Raw genomic sequence first — 19,000 nt, 5'->3', positions numbered from 1 at the left:
TTTGTACATGTTCTTTATCAAGTTGAGGAAGTTTCCTTCTAGTCCTAGTTTACTCATAGTTTTTATCATGAACAGGTATTGGATACAGTCAAATACTTTTTCTGCCTCTATTAATGTGATCATGTGATTTTTCTTGTTTAGCCTGTTGATATGACAGATTACACTAACTGATTTCCAAATGCTGAATTAGCCTAGTGCCAGCCTGGTTGTGGTGTATAACTCTTTTTATACACTGTTGGATTTGATTTGCTAATATACTGTTTAGGATTTCTGTGCCTATGTTCATAGGTCTGCAATTTTCTTTTAATGTCTTTGTCTGTATTTTGGTTTTAGAATAATGCTGGCCTCATAAAGTTAGAAAGTATTCCCTCTTCTTCTATTATCTAAAACAGATTGTTGAGAATGGTATCATTTCTTCCTTAAATGTTTGGTAGAATTCACCAGTAGACCCATCTGAGTCGGGTGCTTTCTGTTTTGGAAGGTTATTAATTATTGATTTAATTTCTTTAATAGATACAGGTCTATTCACATTGTCTATTTCTTCTTGTGTGAGTTTGGACAAATTGTGTCTTTCAAGTATTTTCTTTTTAAAAGGAAAAGATTTACCAAAGAGAGAGAGCAGAGTGAGAAAGAGAGCATGAGTGGGCTGGGGGAGGGACAGAAGGAAAGGGAGAAGCAGGCTCCCAGCTGAGGAGGGAGCCCAGGCTCAATCCTGGGATTATGAACCAAACTGAAGGCAGACACCTTTTTTTTTTTTTTTAAGATTCTATTTATTCATTTGAGAGAGAAAGAAAGACAAAGAGAGCAGAAGCAGGGAGAGCAGCATACAGAGTGTGAGGGAGAAGCGGGCTTCATGTTGAGCACAGGAGCCCAACATGGGGCTTGATCCCAGGAGCCCAACATGGGGCTTGATTCCAATGACCTGGAAATCATTACCTGAGCCAAAGGTAGACGCTTAACCATCTGAGCCACCCAGGTGTCCATCAAGAAATTAGTCTTTTCATCTAGGTTACCAAATTTGCAGGTATTGTTATTCATAGTATTCCTTTATGTTTTTAACATCAATAAAATCTGTAGTGAGGTCCTTGTTTTCATTTCTGATATTAGCAAATTGTGTCATCTCGTTGTTTTTTTTTTTGTTTGTTTGTTTTTTTCAGTTATCCCAGCTATAGGTATCAATTTTAGTGATCTTGTTGACGAACCAGCTCTTGGCTTCACTGACTTTTTTCTATTGATTTCCTTGATCAATTCCATTGATTTATGCTCTAATTCTTATTGTTTCCTTTCTTTTGCTTTGGATTTAATTTGTTCTTCTTTCCTAGTTTCCTAAGGTGAAAGCTTAGATGACTGGTTTTAGTTCTTTTCTAATACATAAGTTCAATGCTATAAATTTCCCTCTGAACACTGCTTTCAATGTACTCCACAAATTCTGATAAACTGTATTGTCATTTTCATGAAGCTCAAAATATTTTTCAATTTCTGTGGAGATTTCTTCTTTCTCCTTTGTGTTATTTAGAAATGTATCATTTAATCTCTACATATTCAGGAATTCTGTTATCCCTTCTGTTACTAGTTTCTGGTTTAGTTCCATTGTGGTCTGAGAGCAGACACTGTATGATTTCTATTCTTTCACATTTGTTAAATTGTGTTTTATGGCCCAGAATGTAGTCTATCATGGTGAATGTTCCATGTGAACTTGAGAAGAATATGTATTATGCTGTTGTTGGACAAACTAATCTGTAGATATCAATTACATCCAGTTGATTGATGGTGTTGTTGAGTTCAACTAGGGCCTTACTGATTTGTTGCCTGCTAGATGTGTCCATTTCTGCTGGAAGGGTGTTAAAGTCTCCAACTATGATAATGGATTCATCCATATCTTATTGTAATTCTATTAGTTTTTGCCTTATGTAGTTTGACATTCTATTGTTAGGTGCATACACGTGAAAGAATGTATGTCTTTCTGGAGAACTGAGCCTCTTATCATTACATAATGCCTCTCTTTACCCCTGATAATCTTCCTGCTCTTTTTGAAATTAGTATAACTACTGTAGCTTTCTTTTAATTAGTATTGGCATAATGTATTTTTCTCCACCCATTTAATCTATAAGTGTCTTGGGGCACCTGGCTGGCTCAGTCAATAGAGCAACTCTTAGATCTTGGGGATGCGAGTTCAAGCCCTACACTGGGAGTAGACATTAAAAATAATTTTTTTTAAAGATTTTATTTATTTATTTGACAGACAGAGATCACAAGCAGGCAGAGAGGAAGGCAGGGGGTGGGGAAGGAAGCAGGCTCCCTGCTGAGCAGAGAGCCTAATATGGGGCTCGACCTCAGGACCCTGAGATCATGACCTGAGCTGAAGGCAGAGGCTTTATCCATTGAGCTACCCAGGTGCCCCAACATTAAAAATAAAATCTTAAAAAGAATCTATAAGTGTCTTTATAGTTAAAGTGGGTTTCTTTTAAAAAAAGAGAGATAAAGAGAACAAGAAATAGACTCTTTTAACTGTTGAGCACAAATTGGTAGTTACCAGAGGGGAGGTAGCTGGGGGTATGGGTGAAATAAATCATGGGGATTAAATAGTACATTTATTATGCTGAACAATGAGTAGTGTATAGAACTGTTGTATCACTACACTGTACAGTGAAACTAATATAACATTGTATGTTAACTATACTGAAAAATTTTAAAACTGAATAAAATAAAAAAATAAAGTGGATTTCTTATTGACAGTATATAGTTGGTTCTTGTTTTTTGATCCATCCTGACTATATCTGTCTTTTAATTGGCGCATTTAGACCACTGATGGTCAGAGTGATTGTTGATATATTTGGATTAAAGTCTACTATATTTGTTACCATTTTCTATTTGTTGTTCTTGTTTTTTGTTCTTATTTTGTTTTCTACCATATTTCTGCTTTTTATGGCTTTAGTTGAACATTTTATATGATTTCACTTTATCTTTTTTATTAAGTATTATTAGTTATACTTCCTTTTTTACTTTTTTTAGTGGTTGCTCCAGACCTTGCAATATATATTTAAAACTAATCCAAGTCCATTTTCAAATAACATTATGTTCCTTCATGGGTAGTGTACACACTTTATATAATAACAAAATAATCCTAATTCTTTTCTTTCACTTATCATTGCTGTCATTTTATTTATATATAAGCATACATAAGCAAACACACACACACACACACACTCACACTCACAGTTGAACCCTGAACAACACAGGTTTTAATCACATAGATCCATCTATACATGGATTTTTTTTTTCATAAATACAGTACAGTACTGTAAATCTATTTTCTGTTATGATTTTCTTAACATTTTCCTCTAGTTTTATTGTAAAAAATATAGTACATAATATATACAACACACAAAATATGTATGTGTTAACTGACTGTTTATATTATTGGTAAGCCTTCCAGTCAACAGTAGGCTATGAGTAGTTAAGTTTTGGGGAAGTCAAAAGTTATGCATGGATTTTCAGTATGCCAGGGTCAATACCCTTAACCTCCATATTTTCAAGAGTCTACTGTGTATCAACTATGTTTCCAAATACATTGTTGCTGTTATTTTGAACAAACTGCCAACTGTTAGATTAAAAAAATAAAACTTTTCATTTTACCTTCATTTATTCCATTTTTTTAAAGAATTTATTTATTTCTTTGACAGACAGAGTTCACAAGTAGGCAGAGAAGCAGGCAGAGGAGAGAGAGGAGGAAGCAGGATCCCCGCTGAGCAGGGAGCCCAATGTGGGGCTCGATCCCAGGACCCTGGGATCATGACCTGAGCCGAAGGCAGACACTTAACAACTGAGCCACCCAGGCACCCTGCAATTCATCAGTCATCATTCAGGTTTTCCTATCTGGAATTGGTTTCTGGAGTCGCTTCCACTCATGAATCTCTGGGATTCTGGGAACCCATGCCTCCTCGTAACCTGTCTGACTCTAATCTTAGGGCAGCAGTTTGCCCTGAATCCTCCCCTTTCTTACAGATCCAAGAAAAGTTGTTGCTTTTTCAGTTGTTCTGCTTTTTACTTGTTGATAGGACAGATGGCAGCTGCCAAGCTCCTTACATGTGGAACTAAAAACTGCCACTGAACTTTTTAAAAATGTTAACTTTTTATTCTTTTCACCAAGACTCATGGACTCATGCTTACATGAGTCCAAAGTAAAGAGTCCACAGTCAACCATGGAGGGCTGGAGAAGGCCAGCTGGTCCCCCAGACAATTCCATCCCTGCTAACGTCAGGTGAATTATCCTCATTGTTCAGAAATTCAACCCTGCCAGAATCCCGGAGCTGACTGCATTCAGGGATACTGATTAATTCCTTAAAAACTTCTAAGAGAGTATCTAAGATGTCAACTGTTATGGTTTAATTCTTACATGGACACTCTCACGTCACAGTTATTTAGAAAAGAAGAGGCTTAGTGTTCATTGCTGTCAACCCGGAACTCCCCGCAATTAAACAACTGTTAGACCTGACGTAAATATTACCTCCAAAGTAGGTGATCCACTAAGCCTGTTTTTAAAGAATTATCAAAGATATCTATAGGGATCTCCCAATCTCATGTGTTCCCCCTTTCTCATACAGAGCATTTCCCTGGAAACAAGTCTATAGCCATCCCCAAGTAAACTGACACCACACAAAGTTGCTCTCTCTAGGGGAAGAGCAAGAAATCTATTCTCTATCTGTATAAGAGCCAAAAGTATCCATGCATAGTCTTAAAAAATCAGAGGAGAGGGGCACCTGGGTGGCTCAGTCAGTTAAGCATCTGCCTTTGGTTCAGATCGTGATCTTGGGATCAAGCTCTATGCCAGGCTCCCTGCTCAGTGGGGAGTCTGCCAACCGCCCCCCCTACTCATGCACTCCCTAATAAATAAATAAATAATCTTTAAAAATAAATAAATAAATACTCAGAGAATTGGGATCATAACTGGCACTTATCTTGAGGATTACAGGTATTTGCTAACATCTATTCATAAAATGCTATATCATTAGGGTATCCTTTAAATACTTGTTTGAAAGCCAAGCCCTATCTAAATTTCTGTTCAGAAATCTGAGACTTTAAGAAAGGTTTCTTTTCCTGATAATTTCAATTATTTCTCTTATACACACATTAAGTTATACTAATGCAGGAAACAGTAGAGCAAAACAGTACAGCCCTAAAACAATGCTGGAGAACTGCACATTCATCCCAGCTTTGGCCCTTGTCTTTTACTTCTCTGTCACGTTGGGCCATTCCTCTGTGGGACAAAAACCATGTTTTGTTGATCTTTGTATATTAAATAACCTTGTGTAGATTAGATGATTATTAAATTATGAAGTTCCATTACTCAAAAACTATTACATAACTGATTACTTTTCTTGATAAAATGCTGAAAAGCTGTTGCCAAATAAGTGTGTGCTTCAGGGAAGCAAAGAGGATATTTAAAGCATTTTTTAACTTTTATTTTTACCAAAATGTGTAATAAGAAATACATTTTACATCATAATCATTACATATGAACATATTATATATCTATATATATCTATATATCCAAAACAGAAATTATTAGCAAAAAGGCAATTTACATTTTACATCATAATCATTACATATGAACATATGTATATATCTATATATATCTATATACCCAAAACAGAAATTATTAGCAAAAAGGCAATTTACCCTCAATGTATCTGATGCTTTTGGTTATTTTCTATTTCATTTTCTAAAATGTTATTCATGACCCACTAAAATATGTCATGACTTTCTAATGATTTGTGATCTGGAATTTGAAAAATGTTGATTTAGAGAACTATCTTCTGGAAACAAATATGGGAACAAACAAAAAATAAACTAGAAAAAAAAGTTGTAAAATAACAGTTACTTACTTGGTTGCTGCAAAAACAACATTGAATGGCATCTGTTGAAATGGAAGGAAAGGTCTGGTGGAGAAAGACAAACGAAAACATGTGGGACTTTTTCATTGTGTGCTCTCTGGGCTTTATTCCAACTCTCATATTAGTCCCTTAAAATCAGTGAGCTTGAATATCCCGTATTGGTAATCCTCAAACCTGGACAAACACAAAATCACTGGAGAGTGGGGGAGATTTTGTTTAAAATGCTAATTACCAAGTCTAGCCCAGGAGATCCAGCAGATTTAAAATAGAGCTAATGAATCTGCATTTGTAATAAACATTCCAGTGTTTTCCCTGCAGATGGTAAACAAGCCACAGTTTCAGAAGCAATGCCTTATACCTGGGCTTCAGCTGGTCATCCGCTCTCAGCAACTTTTTCAGTTTCCTGAGACATTGTGAAATTCGCAATGACTTAGTTTTAAAAACTACCCCCAGAAAGTCTAGGAATTGAGTGTACTATGTTGAAAATTTAACACTTCTCTAAAAAGTCAGCATTATAAAACTTCTCTAAAGAGGTTGCTCACAAATAACAATGTGGGTAACAAATTTACGTTCTCAAGAAAGCTTATGTACATATGGCATCTAGACTGTTTTTCTAACCACATAAGACCTATAGAGAGATCCTCATTTTATTTTAACCCAACTACAGGATTATCACATGAATATTGATCACAAATGAAGTGAAGTGAAACTTTCGACCACGTTGGTTTTGACAACACTCACACAAAGACAGTGAATGTCGCCTATTTGTCCACTTATAACAATTTCCCCTGTACTATGACTGTCATGATGAATCTGCTATATCTCATTTGATTCCATGACTTCGTTTTGTTCTCAAATTTACATTCTTTCTTACAGCTAGTACCTCTGATATTAGGCAGATTTAGCTGGAATCCCAGATCTGCCACTTGCTAACTTAAGAGACTTCAAGCAATTTATTTTTCCTCTCTTGGTCTCAGCTTCCTTATTGATAAAGAGGGATAATCTATCTTATCCTACAATTCTGTTATAAAAATTCATTATATAGAGTGCCTGCCTCGCTCACTTGGTAGAGCATGCAACTACTGATCTTGGGGTTGTGAGCTAGAGCCCCTCATTGGGTGTAGAGATTACTTAAAAATATAATCTAAAAAAAAATCATTATAGATATAAAGCACTTAAACTGGTACCTGACACACTGCATGCACTCAAAACTGATAGCTGCTAATATTATCATAAAAGACATTTTCTAATAATATCAGGGCTCATTTTCATTAGTAATTACTTTTTACCTTTCAAAATATTTGTAGCGATTCCTTCCAGTAACTTCAGGATCTTCATAAGCCTCTTTAGTCATCTGAAAAGACTCACCAGTTCTAAAAGGAAGCAGAAAAACATTATTAAAGTCTAACATGTCATTTTCAAATATAATTTCTATTTCATATTTTTATGTCTATAAAGTAGGAGATGCACAGAGTATCTGAGACTGAGAGCAAAGTCATTTATAACATGCATCTGACTGACCTACATCTCAGACTACAAAATAATTACTTTCCCTGAGCCAGGAAACCAGGAGCTAAAAAGAGGAAGAGTAAGAAAAAAATAGGTTTATGAAATCTCACATACAAAAATGCACACTTTTAATTAATAGTATATAGGAATAACAGAGTTTTAAGAGAAACTTTTTTTTTAAGATTTTATTTATTTATTTGATAGACAGAAATCACAAGTAGACAGAGAGGCAGACAGAGAGGCAGACAGAGAGAGAGAGGAGGAAGCAGGCTTCCCGCCGAGCAGAGAGCCCCATGCAGGGCTCGATCCCAGGACCCTGAGATCATGACCTGAGCTGAAGGCAGAGGCTTTAACCCACTGAGACACCCAGGCACCCCTAAGAGAAACTTTTTATGTCCAGGCTGAAAGGTAGCTTTTTAAACTTACTAGGCATGATTTGTAAATAATTAAAAGAATAAAGAATTCAAGAGACTTGTCTCTGAAGGTGCTTTGGCTGCAAATCTCCAAATATATATATTTAGATACTAGCAGAAGGGTATAGTTGCAATTTCTAAGATGGATCAAAGAAACAAATTCAGTCACCTCTACCTCTACCTTCGGTGGTCAATTGTCATTTAATATATATATTCACTCTAAGCTTCTGAGAATATCTACTAACTATAATCCCATAACCTTTGCCCCTGAATCAGGTCTCTTTTGGTCAATTGACATGGGTGTAACATCACAATTGTAGTTTTAAAAAATGCAGAATAAAAATTCTTAAGAAGAAAAACGCATTCATTAAAAACATGATTAGCAGCCAAAGCTACCTGACACTTACGTGGTAAGCTGCCTGAGGGCTTCTCTGTGTTTCTCCTCCTGTCCTTTCCATTCCCGGCGGATGAATGGTGGGACAGGGTCTGCCTTGCTCCAATACAGAGAATATCTTGGATAATGGATCAGGTTACTGAACATGGTTCTAAACCTGGGAACTTTTCTCTAATATTAGGACAGGCAGATAGGGAGGAAAAGGACAAAATCTTACCATCAGATTTTCTTAAAAATTTTCTTTTATTTGACAGACAGAGATCACAAGTAGGCAGAGAGGCAGGCAGAGAGAGAGGGGGAAGCAGGCTCCAGACTGAGCAGAGAGCCCAATGCGGGGCTCGATCCCAGGACCCTGAGACCATGACCTGAGCTGAAGGCAGAGGCTTTAACCCACTGAGCCACCCAGGTGCCCCACCATCAGATTTTCTAAAGCATTTTATTTATTATTATAAATTTTGAAAGGTGCAAAAACAGTGTATGTCGCATAGAAAGAAGGGTAATTGTATATGAATAGAATATCTCTAGAAAGATACCCAAGAAACTGATGGCAATGGATGATTATAAGAATGGGGATGAGGGTTAAAATTTATTTCATACTATATATGTTTCTGTACTACTTGAATTCTTTTAACACAGGCACATAAACTTTTCCCACTGAAATAAATTAGGTTATAATGAGTCCTTTATTCACTATTAATTAATTAATCTTCACAGTGGGCCATAAGTATCAAGATGTCTTATCCCCTAGTAATCATAGCAGAGTGATTTCTGCAGAATATAAAATCCACTGGAAATCTCATGATTAGTCAGTCTGATTAGTGTGGTTAGCAAAACTAGATGGTTCATGTTCATTAGGTGGCCTTAGTCATTGAATTAGACCTACCAGTCTGTTTCGAATCAGATTAGCTTGGATAGTTGCCTGTGTATGGTCTTTCTCACTCGACACAATAAACAATGGATCTGCAAAATAAACAATAAGGTGGTATAAGGAATGGAATATATCTAGACTGAGAATAATAGCAAAAAAATGTAATTTCTTAATTGGAAAACTAATTACAAGATTTAGATATTGCCTAACTCTACAGCAGCTCATTGCCCTGTTACTCTGTCACCAGTGACAGTCTGTTAGATGCATTTCTCCTCTGTGTATTCCAAAGTCAAGTTATAGAATTAGAAGGCAAAAAGCAGGCCTGATATGTTCTCAAGCACCAGAGCCTAAACACGCCGCCTTTTCTCTCAGACCGCTTTCTCTTACCCAGACCACTTTCTGGGTCTAGGTGGCCCAAGAAATACTCTAAGATATATACACTAACTACGCCCCTTTGCAAGTGAAAGAAATAACACACTGCAGCACTACCTCCCATATTCAGTACAAGGGAAAGATACAAACTCTTAACAACATGTTACCTCAGAATTGATAAACATAATAAGAAAATGTCATTCTCTAATAATAAATAAATAAAATCAGCTATAATTCACTCCTTAAATTTAGAAGGATGTTGATGATGGGACAAAGTTTTTTCTCCAAAGTTCAAAAAAGGTTGCCCTGTTATTGTAAGTATGGGCTTGTTAGGTATATCTTTAAAGCAATGAATAATATTTATGATTTATTATACCATTTCTTAAAATGAAATAACATGACATTAAATTCATAAGCAACCTTCAGACAGAGGTTTGATTTCCCAAGTAGGTATCTCTTGAGAAACAAATACCCTGGCCAACTAGTCTATATGACTTGGCAACATATTTCTTCACAGGAATTAATAATTGTTATTGTGATTTATAAGTAATTGAAATTTAATTTAATTTAGATAATGTGAGTCAATTCCTAGAGTCTAATAACTCCTCAGTTACCAAACAAAAATGATATATTGGATGCAGACATTTAATATTCTCCCCAAGGTTGAAAAACTACAAGAGGCTCAGCTCTCTTTCATTCAAGAAAGATTTATGGACAGGTTACTATGTTCAACGTGCCTGGAACATATCAAGAAAAAGATAAAGATCCCTGTCTTCATGAGAGACAATAAACAACACAACAAATTGGCATATTATATAATATGTTAGAGGACAGTTAAGTGCTACTAAAAAAGCGGGGAAAGAGCAGGTAAGGGAGATTGGGTTGCAATTTTACACAGAATAGTCAGGGCATACCAGGCCTCATTGAGGGATGACTTCTTTTTTTTCTTTAATGATTTTATTTGTTTGTTTGTTTGTTTATTTATTTATTTGACAGAGAGAGAGAGAGAGGGAGAGAACAAGCAGGGAGAGCGGCAGAGGCAGAGGGAGAAGCAGGCTCCCCGCTGAGCAGGGAGCCCAATGTGGGACTCAGTCCCAGGACCCAGGAATCATGACCTGAGCCAAAGGAAGATGCTTAACCTCACTGAGCCACTCAGGCACCCCAAAGGGTGACATTTAAGGAGACTTGCAAGTGGGAAGTTAACTACAGAGTTATCTGAAGAGCATTTGAAGCAGAGGAAACAGCAAAGGCCCTAGGATGGCAGCATGCCTGATGTTTTTGAAGAACAGCAGAAACCAACAGAATTGAAACAGAGTGAGAGAGGCAAAATAGGGTAGATAAAAGGTCAGGCAAGTTATCAGGGGCCTAGATCACATGGGGCTTTGTGGACCACTGAAAAGACTTTGGCTTTTAATCTGAGTTAGGTGGGAAACCATTGTAAGATTTTGAAACAAGATGTGACAAAATCTGACTTACATTTTAAAATGTTCATTGTAGGGGCTCCTGGGTGGCCCAGTTGGTTAAGTTTAAGCTCAGGTCATGATCTTGGGGTTGCGGAATTTAGCCCCACATAGGGCTCTGTACTCAGTGTGGAGTTTGCTTGGGATTCTCTCCCTTTCCCTCTACTCTCCTCCTCTACCTCTGTACACCTCTCCCCCACTTAACTCATATGCTCTCTCTCTAAAATAAATAAATTCTTTAAAAAAATAATAAAATGTTCATTGTGGCTGCCCAATGAAGAACAGACAGCATGGAAACAATGGAAAAGACAGGGAGACCTATTAGGAGGCTCATGCAGTGAGCCTAGAGAAAAGATGATGTTGATGGCAAGAGATCTTATAAAATGGGGCAGGATTCTAGATATATTTTTAAGGTTGGACAGAGAGGACTTATTAGTGGATTGGAATGGTGTGTGTCAGAGAGAGAGAGAAGAGACGATGGCTCCAAGATTTTTAGACTTATCAATGTATTGGGCTGGATGGATGGAACTGGAGGAGATTATGCTAAGTGAAATAAGTCAAGCAGAGAAAGTCAATTATCATATGGTTTCACTTATTTGTGGAATATAAGGAATAGCATGGAGGACATTAGGAGAAGGAAGGGAAAAATAAAGGGTGGGAAACCAGAAGGGGAGATGAACCATGAGAGACTATGGACTCTGGGAAACAAACTGAAGGTTTTGGATGGCAGGGTGGGGGAAGGATGGGTTGGCCCAGTGATAGGGTATTAAGCGGGGCACGTATTCCTTGGAGCACTGGGTATTATATGCAAACAATGAATCATGGAACACTACATCAAAAACTAATGATGTACTGTATGGTGACTAACATGACATAATTAAAAAAATAATAATACAAAAATAAAGTATGGGACTGGTATCAATTGACACAGGAAAGCCTGTGATGGAGCAGGTTTGTAGGGAGAACATGAAAAGCATGCCTTAGGCATCTATTATATGTCCAAGCGGAGAAATGAAGCAGGCAATTTGATATAAGAATCTAGAGTTTGGGAGAGAAGTCTGGACCAGTGATATGAATTTGGGAACCATCACCCTTAGATATACTCTTCTTCAACTGCAGCACCCAAATCCACACCTATGATTCAAGTTGAGAAGTGACGAAAACTGAGCTGATTAGGAATGACAAGCCCAGATTTTATGGCCCCAAATTACAGGCTGGTGAATCTGAAGGTTGAATGAATGCACCTGTTTAAAGGGGAATTGGCTATAGCTTCAACATATCTGATATATTAGGAATAGTATGGGACAAAGGGAAATTTTTTTAAAGATTTATTTATTTATTTATTTATTTGACACAGAGAGAGAAAGCATAAGCAGGGGGAATGGCAGGAAGACACTTAACTGACTGAGGCGCCCAGGTGCCCCCAAAAGGAAATTTCTATTCATACTCTTACTTTAAGTGATTTAAAAGATGTCACTGGGTCTTTGGTTCCACCTGTGTTGTTAATTTTAAATGAGTTTAGGCTGCATTTCTCCTAAATCTGAATAATAAATTATAAACCATTCTCCTCTTCTACCCATAAGGAGTAAAAAGACATGTGATCTATAGAAACATTCCTGCCATCCATAGAAGATAATGGCATAATACTGTAGGATTTATGGCTACATTCTGCAACATACCGCACAACTGTGATCATAATCAGTGCTCAAAAGGCAATAGAAAGACCTCTGAGATGCCCAAGTAATAGCACTCACCAGGTATCACTTGCTTATTCCTGGACAGGTATTAAGTGCTTTAGGTGCAATACTCCATTTAATCCTTGCAAAAAGCCAATGAGGTAGGCACTAGGCCTCCTTTTTATAGGGGAGGAAACTGAGGCTTCAAGAAGTTAGCCACTTACTGACAGTTAGAATTTCAACTCTAATCCTTCTGGCTCCCAGGCCTAATATTATTGAAACCCCATGAATTTTAGGGGCGGAAGTTTCTCACAGAAACCATGGGAAAGCCCCTCAGCCAATTTAACCATACTGTAGAAACTGTTCTGGCAAGCCTAGGAAGTTGTCACAACCAAGTAATCATGAGAGAGAAGAAGTGTGTAAAACCCCAAGACAGAAGGATTACTTTTAGGCAAAAGTATACTAAATTGCATATTCTGGGGGAAAAAAGAAAGGAGGAAAGAGCTTATGATATATCTAGAAAGCATTTTAAAACATTTCTGGAAGCTAGAAAAACTGTATCATATAGTTAAAAGGCTTTCATTATCAGGACAGTAGTCAAACTACTAATAATGTACAGATTCAGTAAAGTGACAATGTACACTGGTCACTTCAAGAGGCACTTGAGAGACACAAAGCATTTACCAAAAACCTGAGTTAAATGCAAAATGGTATATAAATGAGGTAAAATCTACTAAGAAAATGATGTTAAGTCTAAAATACAAAAAAATGGAAGGTATCTGAATCAATCTTAATTGCTAGAGTGATCAGAAGAGTAAATAATACCTTTAATGAGCAAAAGCCTTGCAGACAATTAACTATGATGAAAAGGCCATTGGGTTTGAGGGGGGTGGGGACAGGGGAAACGTGAAAAAGCTGGAAAGGTATTCACGTGTATACCACTGACCACCACACCAACACTAGCGCAGTTCTGTCAGGGTGGAAATCGGACCCAAGTGAGTCAATTCACTGGCTTGTCAACAATCTATCTTATTTCTCTCTTCAATTTTCAGCTAAGACACATGAGGTCTCTATACAATTGGTGATGAGCTTTAGGATAAGAGGTCATGTAGACTGCCACCCCAGTCCCTATCACAGTAAGAGAAATCCATAAAGAAGTGGCTTCCTGTCAGATGGAAGAGGAAACATACACACAGAAAAAAGCAAAAGTTAGAGTTGATAGCTAAAATACAGGATGCGCCGTTAAATTTCATATAGGCAATGGATAACTTTTCATATAAATAGATCCCAAATATTGCATGGGGTTAAAAATTTATATTAAACTATTATTCATTACTTATTTCAAATTCATATTTAACTGTGCATCCTGTACTTTTCCTTGCTAAATCTGACAACCTAAACAAGGTAAAAAACCATAAGGTCCAAGAAATCAGGCAGAAGGGCACCACAACTTAGTTCTGACCTTCCCTGTCTTGGTTCTACTTTGTCCTAGCTATACTATGCTTCCTGTCCATTAATAGTCGTGAGACTCCCTGTTTTATTGGAACAATCCAAACTTTATTTGGCCTGTTTTGAGTGGGTTTCTGTTCCTTGCAAGGAACATGGAAACATTTAGCAATCCCTCTGCAAGAGCAAAAGAGAGAGAAAGCAATAATTTTAAGGATAAAAGAGACAAGAAGCTTGATAAATTCTTTGCCTGTCTTTACTGAAGAGGTCTATCCAATTTCCAAAGTACCTTTGAAACCAACGTGATGTTTTTACAGTTTACCAGACTTATTTTTACAAGATGAAACCAAGAGTGAATAAAGAAAACCACTGCCCATAATACCCAAGCAACCCATTACACAGTCCCTATACCAGGAAATGGGTAACCTCTGGACACCCATCCAAAGATGATCCTGGGAATCCTAGAGGAGCTACCACATGGTTAAAAGCAATGCAAGGTTCAGGTGAAGAGCATGGGATCAATAAGGGCAAAATTAGAAAAATCATGTTTAACTGATTAAAATTCTTAATACTAGTAAATTCAAAATTCAGTAAGGTTTTTTGTGAAGCAGCTCGCATATGTACCAACACTGATGATGAGAAGCCTGCAAAACTGTATAAAACAAGTACCTAAAGAACTCAAGGAACTTAAAGATCCAGTAAAAGAAACAGAACATTAACGGACAAGCATAGTACTGAAACAAACTGGGCCTGCCTTTACTGACCCAAAGGAATCCAGCGGACATAGTTTATATAAGCAATGCTTTGATGAGTAACAATAAGTTTTTTTAAAAAGATAAAACTAAAAACAAAGGTGAGATAAACTGCTACTTCTTTATATACAAAGCCAAATTTTGAGTTGCCCGGAGAATGGGAGCGGGAAGGTCATTTCTGCAGTTTCACCGTGGGGATTTGAGTGAATCTCCAACTCTGCAAATCACTGCATACTTTTCTGGATAACAAAACAGCGGGAACAGGTTTCAGAAAGATTGCTTAAGGCTGTGAAAATTATCAGGAAAAGATCGTGGCGAACAGTAAAGGCGGATGATCCGGCGCGGTGCTCAGACACGCTGATCACACCTGGGGTTCCCAACGCGCACGGAGACCACCGCCACCTGGGAGCTCGGGGCTGCTCCCACCCATCAAAGGATAACCGCGGACAAGGCATCTGACCTGAGGCTCATCTTCCGCTCACCGGGCTCCTGGCCCGGTCCCACCGTCCCGAAGCCCACCTAGCCCAGGAATCAGTAACTCAGGAGGGAAGTCTGGTGCCACCCTTACCGTACAGAAAATCATACTGTCGACTGGAAGAGACGTTGCCCCAGGCCCTCGACCTCACCCCGCACCGGGTCTGAGACACCTGCAGGTTGGCCTGGGGCTCCTCGATAGTCACCACATGGCTCATGCTGTCGCCTCTTCCCTCCGGCCAGCCGGGGACCAACTAGGGACGCGTTGCTGCTGTGTGCACGGTGGCTATGGTAACCTCCTCCTCAGCGTCGAGATAAGGGGCGGGGCGAGGAGCATGAGAGGGAGGGCGGGGCGAATACGTGGGTGGGCCTTGAAACGGAAGGGGTGGGCCTGGCGTAGGAGAGGACTGGTAGTGTCGGAAAAAGGGATGGGTGGGGCTAGGCGCTGGAGAGGAAGGTTGGGGGCGGGGAAAAGAGAAGCACCCAAAGGCGTAGGGGAGTGAAGGGCAAGTGGGGCTTGGAGGAAGAAAGATTGAAAAGAGGGCATTCTTGAGGCGAGGAGGCCGCCGGGCTGGGGAAAGACGTCCTACCTTCCCATAGCACTCCCAAAACTGAGGTGAGCCCTCGACCACCTACGCTGGGTTTGGTCCCCGAGAGCCAGAGTCCAATGCTCAAATCCAGCAGCGATTTGGGAATTACAGTTCACAACTTTTGGAAATCCCTGTGAAATCTTAGAACCTTCTAGAATAGTCGGGGTCTTTCATTTCGGACATCCCCTTTCTGCGGGGCTTGTTCTGCTTTTTAAAACTATTAAGGAAAATTGTAAACAGGCAAAAGTGAATCCACTTTTAATAACCCTCACGTACCCATCACCAAGAATCAACACTCAACATTTTGCCAATCTAATTTCATCCCTTCCCCAATTCTATCCTTGAGTATTTTGAAACAAATCCCAGACATTATTTTACCCTTAAATTAATGTGCATCTCGAACTGATACGGATTTTTTAACTTCACCACCTAATTTCACATCTAACAAAATTAGTAATTCCTTCATGTCATCTAATACTCACTACATATTCAAATTAACCTGGTTAAAGCCAAAATGTCATTTAATGCTTTTTTTTTCCTATCAAAAGATCAAAAAACAAAAATCTTCACATTGCATTTTGGTATAGTTCTTAAGTCTTATAACAGTAGATTTTTAACACTTTCAATGATTTAGTTATTATGTGGGATTCTTCTATTAAAAAACAAAACAAAACAAACTTTCTAGGGCACCTGGGTGGCTCAGTCGGTCTTCCTGCCTTCAGCTCAGGTCATTATCTTGGAGTCCAGGATGGAGCCCCCACATGGGAAGTCTGCCTCTCCCTCTGTCCCTAACCACCCTGCTTATTCTCTCTCTAGCCATCTCTCTCTCAAATAAGAATCTTTAAAAAAAAAAAAAATTTTTTTTTTCACCAACTCATTGGTTTTCCTGAAATAGAGGGATCCTAGAAGAAACACTGCATAAATGCTGTGGTTTTTCCCTTTAATTGTAAAATTTCAGAAAAATGAGTTGGTGCCTTAGCAACCTCCAGTATTAACCAGTAAGATTTTGTTTGGTTGGTATCACTAGGAATGCATACATTTTACGTATCTGATGTGTTTTAACCAATTGTTATTATTTATGATACTCAAATTCTGTTAAGCTAGTGGCACACCTTAGAGTTGACTTCTTTGTCCTTTTGATGTGATCCATTGACACAATAAATAAGTCTACAGGCCTACTATCCCTCTTTCCACACATACTCCTGGTTTTGTTTACTCCTAAATTTCTTGGGGGTCTTATAAACCAGCCATAAGCTTTGTCACTCCCAAGCCCTGCTCAAGCTGATTCCTTTGCCTAATATGCCTTTTCTTATTTATGCACCCCAACTAATTTAGGTATCCTTGAAGAATCAGTGCTAACTTCATGTAGTTTTCTCAAATCCCCCCAAAAGAGTGAGGCTTCATTCTTCCAAAACTATAGTAGTGCCAATAGCATGGACCACCTTGAGTTAGTAATTATTTGCAACTCTGCTCTGCACAACTGTGAGTTCATTGTGGATGCAGGCCTTCACATGATTATTTTGTATCTCTGCAGTTCCTGATAAATGAAAACTTAATAAAATGATTCGTAAATGAAAAATCCATCCATTTATTAAACAAATTTACTACCTACTATAAAATAGGTGTTGAAGATTCTGAGATAATTTGTATAGCTTACTGAATGATGGAGAAAACAGACACAGAAACAAAATACAATGTTTAATGGTATAATAATATTTTTCTGTCTGTGGGCATAGCTACATTTCCCATTTTCTGTCCCTTCTTCCCAGAATGTTCCTCATCCCTGTCGCCCATCTCACTGCTGACTCCTCATAATTTGAGTTCTCAGCTAAAATATCCCCCCCTTAGAAAGACTTCTCCTCACTGAATCACATAAATTATCTTCAGTAGCCAACAACCAGCCTCTTCCATAAATACAGTGGAAGACATTAAGCAATAGAATACATCAAATGTGATGATATATATGTGACTATGTGATTGTCTTATGTAGACAGTACAATCTATTTTACTGGAGTTGCTTACTCTCTCCCTTGCTTGAAGGAAGCAAGTGGCCATGTTGGGGAATCCCACATATCAAGGAATGGAGCCTCTTGAAGCTGAGGGCAACCTCCAACCCACAGCAAGAAACCAAAACCTTCAATCCTGCCACTCCAGAAACTGAACTCTGCCAAAAACCCGAGTGAGATGAAAAGCATATCCTTCCTCATTAGAACCTTAGATAAGATCACAGTCTCACCCAATATCTTCATTGCAGTCTGAGACCCTGGAGGAGCTACTTAAGCCATGCCTAGATTCCTAACTATAAATTTTTTTTTCTTTTTTTTTTTTAAGATTTTATTTATTTGACAGAGAGAGATCACAAGCAGACGGAGAGGCAGGCAGAGAGAGAGAGAGAGAGAGAGACAACCAGGCTCCCTGCTGAGCAGAGAGCCCGACACGGGACTCGATCCCAGGACCCTGAGATCATGACCTGAGCCGAAGGCAGCGGCTTAACCCACTGAGCCACCCAGGCGCCCTAGATTCCTAACTATAAAAACCAAGATAATTAACATCTATTACCACTAGGTTTTTGGTAATGCTACACAGCAAAAAATAATGTGCAGTCTTTATGAAATTACATGGTATCTTGCAGTTCACTTGTAACTTTGATATTGCAGAGGAGTGCTAGTTAATAAAAAAAAATCATTAAAGTTATACTTTGCCATGTTGGAAGACACTTGGCCATGTTTCTGCTTATCTTTTAAGGGGGATACTCTCTGCCCTTGTTCCTTTGGGTAGGAAACAACCTTGGACAATACAGATAGTGTGCACTTCTAGAGCAAAGGGCAGGTTTGCTTAGAGCCTTAGCAGTCAGTCTCCTGGGCAGCTCTGTGGTTAAGCCTCTGGCATTGGCTCAGGTCATGATCCCAGAGTCACAAGATTGAGTCCCACATCCGGCTCCCTGCTCAGTGAGGAGTCTGCTTCTCTCCCTCTGCCCCTCACCCTACTCATGCTCTCACTCTCTTGCACTCTCTCAAATAAATGAAAACCTTTAGAAAGAAAAAAAAAAAAAACAGTCTCCCTTTGAGCTTTGCTTAAAGGGCAGACATTCTTACCACCCATTAGTAAAGATTTGGGTTTCCTAAGCTCACTATTTTTTTCCTGTAATGTAA

At 38.5% G+C, this 19,000-nt stretch overlaps 1 protein-coding gene across 1 annotated transcript in view; it reads right to left on the bottom strand.

Annotated features, from left to right (window-relative positions):
* The window catches only part of CFAP91 (cilia and flagella associated protein 91), an 89,806-nt gene extending 74,257 nt beyond the window's left edge, over positions 1-15,549 (bottom strand). The window contains exons 1-5 of the mRNA XM_032852633.1: positions 15,353-15,549; positions 9,094-9,170; positions 8,224-8,381; positions 7,184-7,267; positions 5,886-5,939 (exon numbers count right to left, since the gene is read on the bottom strand). Coding sequence (XP_032708524.1) covers positions 5,886-5,939; positions 7,184-7,267; positions 8,224-8,381; positions 9,094-9,170; positions 15,353-15,476 — 497 coding nt within the window. The 5' untranslated portion in view covers positions 15,477-15,549. The remainder of the gene's footprint in view (positions 1-5,885; positions 5,940-7,183; positions 7,268-8,223; positions 8,382-9,093; positions 9,171-15,352) is intronic.
* Between the last annotated feature and the right edge of the window lie 3,451 nt (positions 15,550-19,000).

The sequence above is a fragment of the Lontra canadensis genome, unplaced genomic scaffold (genome assembly GCF_010015895.1).
Source record: "Lontra canadensis isolate GAN:19392208 unplaced genomic scaffold, GSC_riverotter_1.0 scaffold6, whole genome shotgun sequence".
In the NCBI taxonomy this organism is placed as follows: Eukaryota; Metazoa; Chordata; class Mammalia; order Carnivora; family Mustelidae; genus Lontra; species Lontra canadensis.
Note: the sequence above shows the minus strand (reverse complement) of the source record. Positions and strands in the feature narration are given on the sequence as shown.